Source organism: Ictidomys tridecemlineatus, chromosome 10 (assembly GCF_052094955.1).
Source record: "Ictidomys tridecemlineatus isolate mIctTri1 chromosome 10, mIctTri1.hap1, whole genome shotgun sequence".
Classification (NCBI taxonomy): domain Eukaryota; kingdom Metazoa; phylum Chordata; class Mammalia; order Rodentia; family Sciuridae; genus Ictidomys; species Ictidomys tridecemlineatus.
In genome coordinates this window covers 95,772,309-95,789,484 of record NC_135486.1, presented here as the reverse complement: position 1 = coordinate 95,789,484, position 17,176 = coordinate 95,772,309, and the positions used below count along the sequence as shown (strand labels likewise).

The window sequence follows — 17,176 nt, the reverse complement described above, 5'->3', positions numbered from 1 at the left end:
TTTTCTTAAAATAATTTTTTTGGGGGGAAAGCACACCGAGGAATGAAAAATAAATGTGTTGCTTCGAAAACATGGAGCAACAAATTCCCCTAAAAGAGCTAATTTTTTTTTTCAGATTATTACATAAAACTACATCAAAATTCTTTCTGGTCAAAAATCTTATGAATAACTAGATGGTCATGTGTATCATGTAATTATGCCCTAGCTGGGTTAGCTCATGGTAAGGGGCTCATGGATAAATACATGAAGAATAAATGAATTAGAAAATTAGTTAAAACTCCAGGGACCTCACTTGAGAGCTTTTTTGTTGGTTTTGTTTTGTTGTTCTTTTTTGTTGTTGTTGTTGTTGTTTGTTTTAATGTTGGGGATTGAACTCAGGGCCTTGGGCATGTGAAAAGACAGGACTCAACCAGTGAGCTCCTGAGCTACAAGTCCAGTTCAAAGATTTTTGATATTGTAGTTTCCAGTAGTTAAATTGATGTGGTCATATAATGCTAATTACTGGTAGTAGAAACTGTTAGGAATCAGTGGCACTGAATCACCAAACACATCTAGTTACTCTGCTTTTTCTTCACATTTGTTTGTGATCGACAAGAGACGAGGGGAGATTCAAACTCAAAAACTAAACAAGTTATTACTAATTTATGGAGTACAAGGTCTCCTTTGGAGATGCAGAGCTTCTCTCTCATTTCCACCCTCTCCTTTGTAATAAAAATAATGGGATGAAATGCTTCTTTGTGGGCGATTTCAAACATACACATAACACACATTTTTCAAGTTAGCCAAATACTTAAATGCATTCACTTCTCACACTACAATATTTATGAAAACATGCAATGTAGACTCTACCAAGTAGAAATTTTGATAGATGATGAAACTGAAATATGATTTCTAACAGGTAATTTTTTAAAAGGTACATTTGCATTGTCACTGAGACATGTTTTTTAAAAAAATTAATCCTCATCAATGTAGCAACATGTGTATTAACTTAAAGGTTTCTGTGAAAAAAATCATGCAAGTTTTCCTTTCTAGCTACTGGAGTTGATTTGAGTACATAAACAATGACTGCTGGTTTCCATTTTCTAAAGATCTTTTACAGCACGAATAATTCTGCACTACTGCAATTCTTCTCCATCTCTTTAAGTAAAAACCTAGCAGAAGTGCACACTCTGGTATTGCCTTCCAAAAACGAATACTGAGTCCCTTTATAAGGACGGCTCCCCATTTAGTCTCTTACTTGAATGAAGAAATGCAAACAAGAGAAGATGGTAAGGTCCAATAGCAAGGTCTACAGGCCTCCTGGGGCCTGAATTTCTTGACAGTGGGTCAGAATAACCAGGCAACGGGCAATAAAGATAGAAGCCTGGACACAGTCCCAGCCCGCAGCCGCCTTCTGTGTGGCCTGCAGCAAAGTATGCTTCAGCTTTTCCACCAATGAAACAAGGATCAAACCTCCTGCCACTCCATACCCAAAACCCAAGTAATGGGAATGGAATTTAATTAACTGTAATTGATTGCAAAGTACATCAAATTCCTGTGATGAAAAATCATTTAACTCCCAATTACCACTTAGAAGAACTCTATAACCAGTTAAGGGTGTGTGTGCATGTGTGCCTGTGTGTGTGTGTTTAATCAGTTCATGTAAGATCATTAAGGAGCTGAGCCCCACAAAAGCAATCTTAAATGTTTTCAAGTCTGAAAAACGTCTCTGCCAAGAAACCTCTCTGTAGAGAAAAATCTAAAACATCCAGGGAAGAATCCCTAGGCACCTCTCTTGAAGCTTACAGTCTAGTGGGATTTCTGATGTGGCTGTCTTTTAGATGTCACTCTGAAGGGGAGTGCTGGACCCTAGAACTGGGGGACTGCCAGCCACCTTCGTTTTTCATGGCCTGCAATTCTGAATTTATGGATATAAAACAGAACAGAAGAATGGCGTGCAAGCTCCCTGGCTTACTTAACAGGTGAAATAGATAGTGATTTTGTTGTTGTTGTTTTTTGTTTGTTTGTTTGTTTTTTGAGAGAGAGAGAGAGAGAGAGAGAGAGAGAATCTTTTTTGTAGATGGACACCACACAATGCCTTTATTTTTATGTAGTGCTGAGAATCGAACCCGGGTCCCGCCTGTGCTAGGTGATCGCTCTACCGTTGAGCCACAATCCCAGCCCAATAGTGGTGTTTTATTAATTTAATCATATAAAATAAACAAATGAGGTTCCCCCTTACCAACTCATCATGGGTGGAGACAGAGGATAAATGTGTGGTGGTGACCATCCTTTCTCTTGTCACTGGCCTCCTGTCCCTTTCTACCCAGATTGATTTTGCACACCACCTGCTGCTGGACATAGCCTTCTAAATCAATTCTTTCATCATCCTACCCCGACTCTGCCAGCTGGACTCTGGTCAAGATTCCAGGTGCAAAAACAGGCATCTTGCAGGGAGAAGGGACACATGGAGAAATGGCCCTGGGATTTAACTCTGGATTACTCCATTATTACAGCAGTTATGCAGGAATGAGACCAGCTGCATGTAGCCCTGCAAGAGTAGGGGTGAAGAGCTCATACCTTGTTTGCTAACAGTACTCTAGCTGAGCCTGAAGCTGAAGCCAGGATAGTACAGATATGTTATCCCCAAATGACAGCCATAGACATGCCAACAGGGAAAACAACAGTTGCCCAACTGTGTTCTTGACATCACTCTTATCTCAAACTTTCTCTCTGATTTTTGGATCTGATAGCATTAAATTCCATACCCAATCTACCTTCAATCTTACATGGAAATGGAGTCTCATAGGCTTTCAAACTTTGGTCCAGTAATTAATCTTCAGTCTAAGGATACTTTGACTAATGTTCTTGAAATGCAGATCTACTTATAATTGGCATCCTTTCTACATTTTACTTCACTTTACCAAAGACTACCTACTTATATCAATTTATAGTATTTGTAACTAACAAATCCACAAATTTTTTCAAACAAATAAATATTTTTCAAATGAATGTACAAAATATCCTACAATTCTCCTCTTTTTCCACAAAGGAGATCTTCTACCTACCTTATTTAGAAATTAGTAAAATCATTGTATTTTTAGAGGTTCACAAAATTAGTGTGGAGCACAGACATGAACAAACCATCTCCTCCAATCACTGGAAATAATCAAAAGCTCAATCTTCTCCTTCCTAGACTTTTTAAAGCAGTTCTGGCCAGGGGAGAAAATAATATCTATATAAAGCTATCAAATGCACAATAAAATAGTATACTATCTCCAAGGAGAAAGGGAGCTGGAGCAGGAAGAGAAAAGGACACAAGACAAGTGGGGAAGGAAACCAACAGTAGAAGGAACAACACTGGCTCAGTGGCTGCAAGAACTGCTCTCAAGAAACTGAGAGTGAGGTCAGCAAAGCCTCACTTCTCAGGAACCCGATCCTCCACTGCACCATTTGGATACAGTGTAAAAGGACAAACCTGTATTTTTTAGCAAGATATCTTGCAAGATACAAAAATGAATTTAGTAGGTCTTTTTACTCAAGGAGCAATTGATAAGAGACAACCTGAACTATTGTGATAACAGAAGGCAGAATATAAGTCTCATAATAAGAGAGCTGAAGAAAGAGTATAGTACTTCATTTACAATTAGGGTACAGGTATCAGCTATGGGGAATAAAAGAAGCTGGAAGGTCAGTGAGCAAAACTGCAATGTCTTCACTAATTGAAAAATTAAATTGTGTCCCAAAAGCCCAGACAAAAAGAATATATGCATATATAAAACTTTTGCTAGTTGAAGTGAACATATGTCAAGGCCAAATAATTAAACATGAACTCCCTTTACTTATGTGCCAAGATCTGAGCTCATAGTGCTGGATAAATAATAAGCTGTAGTTCATTGACCTGTTTGGGTATTAATGAGCTCATCAAATTTTTTTCAACAATCACAGACACATTGCTCTGCTTGGAAAATGGTAAGTAGAAAGTCAGGTCAACATTAACATTTCTCTGCTGGTTGAAGTCTACATTGAAGCCATAATTTTATAAATTAAAATGTCATGTGTATTTATTTTGAGATTACCTAGAGACATTCAATCTTGCATTTCAGAGACTTTTAATATCCTTTGGTGTCTTCCTATAAATCATTTTACCTGTGTCAAAAGACTTGAAATCATTTGTAGATATACTTTTTCTTTTATTGGCTATGTTAAGAATATTTACCTGTGGGAACTATAAGAATTCCAAGCAATTTACTGTCTGGCCAAAAGTATCACATTTGCACATGATTTATTGATGAATAACTTGTGCAAACTTAAGTAGCACTTCATCAATAAATGTTTTCCTTAGCTGTTCTGGGACAGAAATAGTGCATCCCTTTTTGGCCCAATACCATATGGACTTATCCTAAATAGTTGAATAGCTTAAGATAGTTATTCAATAATTAGACTGTTAGGAGAAACTCTCTTTACCATGGTCACTGGGTGGATATCGTCAAGGATGCTTTTTGCTCTCTCACTCTGTGCCTGCCCCATTCACTAAGGAAGAAAATTCGTTTAGCTCTTAGCACCAGGATCTGTTACACTTACTGGCAACTGGTTTGTTTTTATTTAAGGATGGTAAGTCTTTCCCTCACTATGTGAACTCACTGTATTTTCCCCCGTTTATTGGTTGCTAAAAAACTTAAAGCAAAAATTGAGGGCCACCGGGACAAATCACACATTTTCTTTAATAATGGCCATATGCAACAGGCATAATTATGATTGCCAACAGTTATTGAAGGCTTCATGCTAAGCACTTTACATGTGTTATATTTCATTTACTATTCATAATAACCCTAACATATGAGAACTTTTATTTTTTCCATCTTCACCAATGAGGAAAATGAAGCTGAGAGAGGCTGGTCAATCCACCCAAGGCCACCAAGTCAGTAAGTGTGGCAGAATTCCAACTCAACCCATGTCTTTCCAACATCAAAGATATCATGCTTCAACCTACTCCATTATTCCATCTCCTGGCCCCTATTATGTTTCTGCACCTTTAAGTGTTCCCTTTTACTAATGAAATAAAGACAATGGACCAGGACTCTTCAGAAAAGCATCAAAGCTTCTTCGAATTATTATTCCAAAAGGCCATATCTGAGCCCCAATGACCCTGTCCAGCTCAAAACGCCCATCTCAGAGTAATGGTGGCAATGTTCTCTGCTGCCAAATTTTACCCCAGGTGATGTGCCCTTTAAGAGTTGAGAAGAGTCATCAGTTGGGTAAAGAAAGGGAATCAAGGGAAAAAAGAAAAAGTGGGAAAAGAGAGGTACTGGGGAATGAAATTATGCTTTGTATACGTACCAATGTATCACAGTGAATCTCACTTTTATGAATTTATGTACCATCTTTTTAAAAAGGAGGGAAACCAGTAGAGTTGAGAAAAGGCATTGAGGAGGAGAGAACAGGAGAGAAAAAGGGAAAGCACTAGGAAATGGTTTTGATCAAATTATGTTATGTGCATGTACGAATATGTCACAATGAATCCCACTATTATGTACAATTGTAGTGCACCAACAAAAACATTTAAAAAAAGGGTTGAGAAGAGACAATCATGGAAAGTTCTGTAGCTCAGTCAATGATCAGAGGCACTGGAGAGAATGTCCTGAGGCTGGGCATTGCTACCTTGCAGGTTGGATTGGGCGACTGTTCAATTGTATGGTTTATGTACAAAGATGCCTGTAAAATGATGTGCAGAAGCATGTGGCGAATCTAGTAGGGCTTTTGCCTAGTATTTTCAAATTTCCAACAGACACAAATGTTCAATATTTAGGAAGAAAAAAATAAGAATTCCTGGAAACTCTTAGGAATCCTCCAAATTACAAGTTATTCCATATTTTTCCTAATATATTACTTACATGTTTTAGCTAATCATGAGTGACCACAATAATAGTGAATTATTTCCATAATAATAAACAGTGAATCGTTTTTAGTGGTAGAGTCATGCCAAAAATTTTAAGTGGTTTTCTTTAAAAAAAAATATATATATATATACACATATATATTATAAAAACAGAATTTATTATTATTATTATTATTATGAAGCAGTATACTGTATTAATCAGCTTCTGTTACTATAAGAAATACCTGAGATAATCAACTTATAAAGAGAAAAGGTTATTCTGGCTCACAGTTTCAATGGCTTCAGTCCATGAGATTAGTTGGTCCCATTCTTTTGAGCCTGGGGCAGTGCATCATGGGCAGGAGGATGTAGTAGAACAAAACCACTCACCTCATGGCTACAGAGCAAGAGAGAGAAAAAGACACCAGGGCCTCACAATTCTCTTTGAGGTCATGCTTGCTGGCAACCTCCTGACAGAATCTACCTCTTAAGCGTTTTACCATCTCCCAATAGTTCCTAGCTGGGGACTCAGCCTTTTAAAACATGGCCCTTTGGGGAACATTCCAGATGCAAAGCATAGAATCATGTGACACAATTTCATATTATAATAATATGCAAAAATGACCTCCACCTAATAAAGATATTTGATAATAGAAAACACTAAAGAAGGGGAGAATTAACACAAAATAAATTCCATGTAAAAACCATCTTAAAAATTGAAAGATGATAAATATATTAATATTTATAAAATGTTATTCTTTAAATAAAATTATAAAACATTAATCTTCCCATTCAATAGTCTTGATTTTTGTTTCATAATAGTCTATAGACTAAAAAAAGATATTTCAAGCTAGGGTTATCTGGGGTTATTGCTCAGTGATAAAGCACTTACCTAGCATGTAAAAGGCTCTAGATTTGATCCCCAGCACTCCCCCAACATGCACACACAAAAAAAATATATATATATACATATATATACACACACACACATATCAAGTGATCATTACTTGATGCTTACATCTTTTTTTAAATATAAAAAACATTTTAATGTTTTTATTTTAATTAATAAAAATGTTATGTTGTATATGTTAAACATTCATGAGGTACAATGCGATGTTTTCTTAACTCTATATTGTGGGATAATTAGATCAAGCAATTAACAAATACACCGCCTCATATACTTGTCATTTTTGTAGTAAAAGTATTTAAAATCTACTTCTTTAGCAATTTTGAAATATACAAAGGCTGGTCACAGTGGTATATGCCTGTAATCCCAGAAATTTAGGGGCTGAAGCAGGAGGATCTCAAGTTCAAACCCAGCCTTGGCAATTTATCCAGACCCTGAAAAGGGCTGGGATGCAACTCAATGGTAAAGTATCTCTGAGTTCAATTCCCAATACCAAAAACAAAAAAAAAGGAAACGAAACCATTAGTATGTAGCATAGTTACCATTCTGTTTAATAGAATATTAAAGCTCCTATCCAACTGAAATTCTGTACCCTCTAATCAAGGTCTCCCCTTTTCCCACTCACCCCCTCACCTGGCCTCTGTAATCACCATCCTAATCTATACTTTCATGAGTTCAATTATTTTAGATTCCAACATGAGACCATGCCATTTTTGTCCTTCTGTGTCTGACTTATTTCATTTAGCATAATATCCTCCAGGTTCATCCATGTTGACACAGGACAGCATTTCCTCCTTTATAAAACTGAATGATATTCCACTGTCTGTGTTTACATTTTCTTTAGGTTGCCTCCACACCTAGGTATTATGAATAGTACTGTAGTAAATGTGAGAGTTCCAACATTTCTTCAAAATAACTGATTTCATTTCCTTTGGATATATACCCAATAGTGGAATTACCATACCATAATTCTATTTTTAGTTTTCATATTTTTTTCATAGTAACTATATTAATGCACATGCTCACTAACAGTGCACAGGGGGTATCTTCTCTCTACACCCTCAGCAGCAATTATTATATTTCAACTTTTTAAATTATAGCCCTTCTAACAGGTGGGAGGGAATATCTTATTGTGGTTTTAATATTCATCACCCCTGATGATTGTAATGATAAGCATTTTTTCACATGTCTATTGACTATTCCTATGCCTTCTTTTGAGAAATATCTGTATAGGTCTACCCATTTTTAAATTGGATTCTTGAAATCATATTCAAGAAATCTTGGCCCAGACCATTTTCTGGACCACTTCTACTATCTTTTCTAATAGTTTTACAGTTTCAAGACTTACATTTAAATATTTAATCCATTTTATTTGATTTTTGTATATAAGATAGAGTTTAATTTCATTCTTCTACATGTGCATATTCAGTTTTCCCAGCACCAGTTATGAAAGAGACTATCTTTTTCTCTATTGTGTGTTTTTAACATCTTTATCAAAAATCAGCTGACCAGTATGCTCAGGTTTATTTCTGGGCTCTCTTTCCTGTTCCATTGGTCAATGTGTCTGTTTTTATGCTAATATCTTGGTATTTTGATTACTATAGCTTTATAATAGATTTTGAAGTCTGTCATAAACATGAAAATATTCTATCTGTTTGCTTTGATTTTGATTGAGCCATTGAAATCTGCATTGCTTTTGCTAATTTATGTTACTCATTTCTTAGTAGAGTATACCACAACATACACATCTTCTCTTTGTATTTCTTCTGTTAAATTACTCAGAACAAAATATGTAATACATACACATATATCAGTACCTATACATATATAAAACATGCAAGTATTCAAACACTGAAAAATGACAGCCAACATTACTGGGTATGTTCAAACAAAGTGACATTCAGACGCCAAGCAAGATTAATAAGGCTGCATAGAATCACAGATTTAAATTGGAAACATAGGTTCAGATGTCACATGTGAGGACTTATTTTGCTTCTGAAATTTCTTATTCTTGGAACATCACTTATAGGACTTATATTAAATACATTATGTATAGAGGCTTACTAATATTCATTTTCGCAGGGAAGACTCACATTAGCAGCAGACATACATTTGGAGCATGAGAATAGCCACCAGCAATGATGGCTGATTAGATTATAACACCTTTCCTCACACTTACTCCTGCCCCAGTGTCTGAAGATGCTTACCATCCATCAACTTTGTCTCCATCATTAGAAGTTTCTATTCTTGTTTTTCCACAGGGTCTGTGGATTCCTTAGAGCCAGTTATGTCCTTATAATAATTATTAAACTTGAATTCTCAAAGGAGAATTAGAATAATTTTTACCACTTTCCCAATTTCCTTACTAATTTTTCTTGGGATTCAAGACTGAGGAAAAACGGTGTTTTCTGAGAAATGCTGGGAATTCCAGTTAAAGCCAAGTCCCTCAGAGGGAAGGAATGTATTGTTTTTGTGGCAGAAGCTTCTTCTGTTCTCTTATGTATGCCTATAATACTGCGTCCATGCAAAGGGTCTTTGTCAATTTCATAAAAATGTACCCAAGGCTATTTTATATGCCACCTTGAAATCACCTCAAAGCCTGGAAATGTATCCTTTTGCAGCCTAACAGGCACATAAATACCTTTAAGTATGCAAAGCTTCTGGAAAATGCCTTTGGCTGATTTGACCAAAGATGTGTAAAAGCAGAAAAAAAACATGAGGTGAGTTGAAATGTTTTTTTTCCACGAGTACTTCTGGACGCCAGCTTTAGACTAGGCCTAGATAGAATCAATATCTGCTATTCAAAGTCAGAAATGAATACTGATCTAGTTTTGTCAAGCCACTACCATCCATTCAAGAACTTAATTTATATTACCTGGGCCAGCTGTCATGTAAAATATTTTCATACATTACCTGACTTAAGAGAGAAATGGAAGTAGGCCAATACCTATTTTTATCACCTACAACGTGTCAGACAGCATGATCCATATTTCAAATGTGTTTTCAATTCTACAGTACAGGTTTCATTCCCTTAATTCCATGGTTTAAGAAAATTAAGACTCAAAATCATAACGTTTCAACAGCCACCCTTCTTATCACTGAAACAGCTTAAAATTTAAACTCAATCCAGCTTTGAAAATCCGTGCTCTTTCTATCCCCTCACACTGCAAATCATAAAATGGCGGCAGATCACGATCTTGTATGTGCCATGCCTATCCCTTACTCCTCAACCAGGAGAGAAAACTGGTACCAGGCAACCTGACTGCTCCCTAAGGACTGATCTTGAAACCTCAGGGTAATAAGACCTTCTCCTATGCACACTTAAATAACAACATGGGTAGTTTCTTATTTGAAAGAAACATAAAATAAACTTAGATGCAGACTGTTTATTTTGGTGACAGTATTTAAAATGAACTTTGTAAACACAGTACAAAAAAAAAAAGTATTTCTTACCTTTAAATATTTCACCAGCTTCTGAATTTGCCAATATTCCGAAGGCAAATCTGCATTTGCTTCCTGACGATGATCAGGTTGTCCTTCATCTTCTTCACTTTCCGAGGAGCTCTCACTAATAGTTTCTTCAGTCTTATCGACAGTCTTACTAAGAACAACAAAAAATCCATACATATAAGCCAGAACATAAACTTGGTTAAAATGATAACATTTTAGGAACATGCATATAAGTAATAGATGTACCAATATCTTCTGTGATTTCTTAGAAAGGAGGAAGGTTTCTCCACTCAAATTTGGAAAGGTCAACACCAGTGAATTGTGTTGTTATGTATATATAACAAACTACCTACAGCGATCATGCAAAAAAGCTATACAAAGAGATGCACCCAAAAATATTACAGGCAATCCTGTGAATGATTGTTCAAAGAAACTTTATTTTTAATAGCTCAAAACTAAAAACAACAAATATATCCTTCAACAGGTGAATTATTACAATTTCAAAGTCAACCTCCGCAATTTAGCAAGGCCATAAGTAACTTAGGGACTTTTTCTCAAAAAAATGCTGGGAATATGGCTTAGTGGTTATGCACCCTGGGTTTAATCCCTAGTACCTTCCCCCACAAAAAAAGCCTTTAATTATCATGTTAACTAGCCCAGTATGTGAGGGTGGCCATCAGAAACATACTGAAGCTGTACTTTTCCATGTGAAAGAGATGGTCTTGTCTTTTCAAGTCTTCCATGTTTTTCCTCTTGGCTGTCTTTTGCTGAACTTTTATGTCTGAAAAAAAAAAGAGCTTTATTACTTTATGCTAACAAATAAGAAATAAAAGTTGCAAGAATCATACAGCAATGATCCATCATTTTCACGCACCAAATGATGGGTGTTCCTGAGACAGAGAATGATTTCCAACCTCACCTGACGTCCCGTTTGCTTTTCAAACAGAGCCACACATTTTATATACTGAAGAAACTTTCGGTCCAGTACTTTTTTATACTATAACGGATCTTCACACTAGGTTGCTATCATTGTGCAAATCCTCCAACCCTTGCCTTTTATAGGTACTTACTTGCTCTCAATTAGAGTTGCCTGTGGATTCTTATTTTTCTCCTCCTAATGCTATAACAGAGACTGCACCTGGTTTTCCAGGTATTCCCAAGTTTAGCACACTCCTTAACACAAACTCTGTTTCTCACTAAATACTTCAGTAAATTCATAACTGAAAGAATAAGCACATGATAAAAGTAGCAATGGGAAACTCACTTTCCAGTTAACAGAATTACCTATACATTTTTTCATTCTCAAACTTACTCTTTCAAGTGGAAACACAAATTCAACAAATTGATGAGAATCAGATGAACAAATATGTCTCCTCTTTCCATAGGGCTTATCCTTCCCAATAGTTATGGATTTACTTCCAAAAAGAATCACCCTGTAGTTATAAGAATCCCTACCAGTCCGAGTACTAGTGTGACCAACCAGGAGCCAGTTCTTAATCATGTGACAACATGGAACATTAAATATAGACTAAAATTTGTAAGCTATTGGTTAAATTTAAAATGTGCTTGCTATAGTTTGGACCTTACATGTTCTCCAAAGTCTCATGTGTTTAAAAGATTGGTCCCTAAGGCATCCTATTGGAAGGTTGTAGAATCTTGAAGAGGTGGGGCCTAGTGGGAGGTCTTTAGGTCACTGGGAACACATCCTCATAGTGGATTGTAAAAATCCAGTTACCTTCTCTTTCTCTCTTTTGCTTCCTGGCCATGAAGTAAGTGATTTTGTTCTACGACTTGCTCCCCTCATCAATGACGTCTGACACTCCACTTGAGGCCTAAAAGCTTTTGTTTTACTGATCATGAACTGAAACCTCTAAAATCATGAGTCAAAACAAACTTTTCTCTTCATAGTTATTATATCAGGCATTTTGTTAGAGTGAGAGAAACCTGACTGACACAGTGCTTTTGACTGTCTCAGCATTTAAGAAGCACTAGCTCTTTGGCATCTATTTATAAGAGGTCCCAAATGGAATTAATTTTATTTATTTCATTCATTCATCAATACAGTGTCAACTTTACATAGGCCTGTTAATATTTTTGAGACTCTAGTCTTTTTATAAGATGAGAATTATTTATAGAAAAGACCTTAGTCATCCTGAAGGTTTCTCTACTTAAACCCCATATTAGTTTAATCATTTCGAAATTTCCTAACACATATGTATTCACTATGTTTATATTTTCTATGTTATTTCTCCACATATTTTATCATCTTTTCATGGTGATTTGTCCCAACTCACTATCTACATGAACACGGACTATGTTCTTCCCATCCATTCACAGTGCTCCAACCATGAACCCTGTAGCTATCAAATCTTTGCACTTGGAATAGAGGAGCAGAAAGGAATCAACTTGTATCATAGAAGGATGTAAAAGTATCTCTTTGTATTTTTGTACCAAGAAACAAAGTTCTGAAGAAACTAGATAAATAAGTGGTGACTAAAGAAGTATGAGAAAACTCATCATACACATGTTTACATACATTTTAAAATCAACTTTGGTTCTCCAATTTAAGCTTGGCTCCAATCTCTTGGCCATATGAGTCTTCACAAAACTGATTTCATTCTTCTTTGGTCTGTCTGAACTAGTGATAACTTTGCCAGAGACAGCTTCTTTTTCCTTGATCTGTTTTTCCTCAATAGGATTTTTTTTTTCTTCATTGAATGTAAATTCCTTTATAAAAAAAATTAAAAATAACTTTTACAATTACATCACTTCTGAATTACTTAGCACCATCTGAAGATTAACCCTGGTGATAAATCCTAGAAAGGAATTTTCAGATGCAACTTCACAACCAAGGCCCCTATTGGAGCTAGGTAGACAGTGATGTGTCGTTTTTAAACTTGCACTTCTGCTACAGCACATACAGATACAATAGCAGGATTGGACCAACATATTCCTCCCATCTCTAGAAAAAAATAAATTCAATCCTTATATGATTGGCATGTGTCATATGTGAATTGCTTAAACCAAGAGTGAAGAGAGTATCTTTATTTTTATTTATTTTTTCAGTACTAGGAATTGAACCCAAGGGGTGCTCTACCACTGAGCTACATTTAAAACCCTCTTTATTTTTTAATTAGAGTTGAGGTTGGCCTTGAACTTGAGATCCTTTTGCCTCAGCTTCTGGAGTAGCTGAAACTAGAGTCACCACCATGCCCAGCTCAAAGGAAGCATCATACAGAAAAAAAGGCATAAGAATTTTAAGAGAATTCTCATGAGAAATGATGAAAGTCAAAAGACAGTGATATCCTCAAAGTACTAGAAATAAAAGAGAAACAACAACAACAAAAAAAAAACTGTCAACCCTAAAGATTCTACTTTGAGTCAAAAAGATTTTTTTTTGAAAAATGAAATCAAAATAAAGACTTTCACAGAAAAACAAAAACAGAAAATTCTGAAGACTTGTGCTACAAGTCTACACATTTCTTTGTAGAGACCCATGTTTTCATCAAATCAGACAGAAACAAAGAAATGAAAAGTTTCAGAAACAGCAAAAAGACATACAAAAGGCTTGTGTGTAATTTTTAATCATTATTAATTGACTATTAAAGTCAAAATAACAATGTTTTGAGAGGTTTACAGCAGATTAAAAAAATGTACAACAATAACATAGAGGATGAGGGAAGCTTTCAAGGAACACTAAGTTTCTTAAACTATTTGAAATCATATAATATTACGTAAAAACAAACATGAAGGGGCTGGGGTTGTGGCTCAGCAGAAGAATGCTCGCCTGCACATTCGAGGCCTTAGGTTCGATCCTCAGCACCACATAAAAATAAATAAATAAATAAATAAAGGTGTTGTGTCCAACTAAAAAAAATAAATACTTAAAAAAACAAACATGAAAATTAAAGATATATATTTTATAGACCCTATGGCAGCTATTTAGAAACTTTCAAAAAGAAATATAACTGATAAGTGAATAGCATAAAGAAATGGAGTCATTTTCTGAAGCTAAACTAATTGAAAAGAGGCAGTAAAAAAAAAGGAAAAAGAGAACAAGAACAGATGGGACAAAGAAAACATTTAACAAAAAAGGTAAATTTATATTCAACTGCATCAGCAGTTATATCAATTTAATCTGATTTGAAAACCTCAATGAAAACAGAAATCATCCAATTGAACAAAAAAGAAAACCCAACTATTTGTGTTCTGAATGAACTATATATAAAGGTATAAAATCATTAAACAAAAGGCTAGTGAAAATAGTTCCTGCAAACAGTAATCAAAAGGCAGACAGGACAGACTGCTGGAGGAGGAAGGCAGAAGTGAACCAGGCAGTGAGTGCCAATCTCTTCACATCACTGAGAGGAAGAAGCGAATAAATGCAGAATTGAGAGGTGGGTAACTACATTAATGCTCTAAGACCTTATACTACATAGTCTGAGACCTGGAAAGACTGGAAGATAAGTTACCAGGGTAGAAATCAAACTCAAGAGTACCCTAACCCAAACCTGTGGATTGGGGGCAGGGCATCAGAAAGAGAAAGCTAGAGGGGGTCATGGACATTCTCTTAAGCTTACTCACTTAAAAAAGACAAAACTTTAAAGTGCAGACATTTCCTAACAGTGCAAACTACTTAAAACCAAATCTTGAAAAGAAATCTGAACAGGGCTCCTAACCATCTTGTGGAGTCCATAGCAGACCAGTCCGTCAGTCACCCTCTTAAATCAACATGGTGTCTTCCCACACCTAGACAGCCCAAATTAAACCAGAGGGGAGCCCCTGTAGTGGACTCTCAAAATAATCCTGCCAGAAGAAACTTCTAGAAGGCCCACTACTAACATAAATCTCAGAAACCCTCCTTCTCCCTCCTCCTTCTCCACAAATAAGGAAAACAGAGTGGGCTGGGCCAAGGGAAGTGCAGGTCCAGCTCCATACAGACTCAATGACCCAGGTATGGGGGTTTGGAAACCTCTGCATAGGCTCCCTTGACTCATGCCACAATGAAGCAGCTCTGGCCTGAACAAAGGAAAGTTGATTCACAGGCACCACTAACTAGCACTGGGGTGAGGCCCCATGGGAAGCCTAGGGACAGTCCCCAGGATGAAACCACCATACCAGAAGGAAGCTGTCTGAAAATCCAGGGACATACAGACCCAGCAGGAAATTGCCAGAGGCTCTGCAGCAGAAAGGGCTGGATACCAGCCTTAATGGGGGACAGGGCACTGTTTGGATACTTGCAGGACCTTGCACCAGACTAATAAAGGTGAGGGAATCAATGCCTACTAATCATAACCTGGGGCAGTGGAAACTAGAGTCCAGATGAATTGCCAGAGACCCATCACTAAAGCACCTCAGAGAGAAGAAGCAGCAGGGAAAATACTACTATACCACAGAACACCTGTGGAAAACCCTCAACCAGTGTTTCGGTTCACGAAGACAGCTACCAGGATCTTCAGTACCGAGAAAAGAATCCAGCAGAGGGGAACAGGTACACAAGTGACCCATACCAGTGACCCACAGCTAATATAGGGACACACTAGAGCTGGCATCCTGAACTTCTGCAGCATTAGGATCAGGCAACTCACAACACTGCTCCCTCTGAGACTAAAAACAACTCTAATATCAACTTTGGTCATATAAATAACTCCCTTGGCTTGAATGATAATTGTTAATCGAATAGCCAACATTATACCTCCAACCCATTTGGATATATTTCATCTTATTGTTTAAAGCATTAACTGGAATCAAGCTTCCTATCTTTGTTTTCCTAGCTCTAGTTTATATTTGTTTCTCATACCACCTACTTATCCTCTTGCACTACCCACTACTACCTCAAATAACACCAATTCATAAATTAAGCTTTTATAGCCTCTCTCTGCCTCTCACTCTCTCATTCACTCTATTTTTCTATTCTTCTTTATCCCTCCAACATTTGCACAAGTTTTCTTCCTCCTTTTAGCTTGCTTAAGGTTATAGTTAATTTATTAAATTAAACTACTTATTTTTTGGCCTGTTCATAAAATTTATTACAGGTTTATATCTGAATTTGAGGAACCACAGAGAACAATTACAACCAATTTTGTTTTTAAAAGGTTCCGTAGTATGAGACTTGACTCAGAAGTGATTATAGTAAATAGGGCTCAGTGGTATCTCTTAAAGTGGAGCTAATATTGGGATCAGCAGAGGTCACACATTAAATTAAAATATCATAATCTCAATATCTACCCAACTGAGGGCCCTTAACTCATACTGTATTCCTTCACTTAAAAAAGAAGTTACAACTATTACTGATAGACATACAAACAATATGAAAAAGCAAGGGAACCACTCCAAACAACCCATAATACTTCAACAACAGACTTCACTGACATCACAGTAGAGGAAATGTCATAGATGGAATTTAGAAAATTCATAGTTAAATTATTCTATGAGCTAAAAGACAATGGAAGGAGGGAATTCAGAGAGAAAATATAGGAAGTGAAAAAAAAACTTAAGTAAAAAGAGATTCTGAAAATAATCAAACAGAAATACTTGAAATGAAGGAATCAATAAATTAAAGTGAAAATTCAATGGAAAGCATCACCAATAAATTAAACTACTTTGAGAACAGATTTTCATGCTTTGAATACAAAGTATACAATCTTGAAAATAAAGTCAATCATAGTAAGAAGATGTTAAGAGATAACAAACAGAATATTCAAGAAATTTGTGATAGTATTGAAAAGTCAAATTTAAGATCCATTAGGATAGATGAAGGTTCTAAAACACAAACTAAAGGAATGCACAATATTTTCAATGAAATAATATCAATATCCAAACCTTAAAAACAAAATGGAAATTCAAATACAGGTGGCATATAGGACTCCAAATATACAAAATGATAACAAATCCACCCAAGACACATTATTATAAAAATGCCAAACATACAGAATAAGGATAAATTTTATAATCTGCAAGAG

General features: G+C 36.0%; 1 protein-coding gene across 2 annotated transcripts in view; it reads right to left on the bottom strand.

The window, feature by feature from the left end:
- Odad2 (outer dynein arm docking complex subunit 2) overlaps nt 1–17,176 on the bottom strand; it is a 163,620-nt gene that overhangs the window by 125,097 nt on the left and 21,347 nt on the right. For both annotated transcript variants that reach the window (XM_078023475.1, XM_040277619.2), the window contains exons 8-10: nt 12,751–12,941; nt 10,903–10,995; nt 10,218–10,365 (exon numbers count right to left, since the gene is read on the bottom strand). In XM_078023475.1, the coding sequence (XP_077879601.1) occupies nt 10,218–10,365; nt 10,903–10,995; nt 12,751–12,941 (432 nt within the window). The remainder of the gene's footprint in view (nt 1–10,217; nt 10,366–10,902; nt 10,996–12,750; nt 12,942–17,176) is intronic.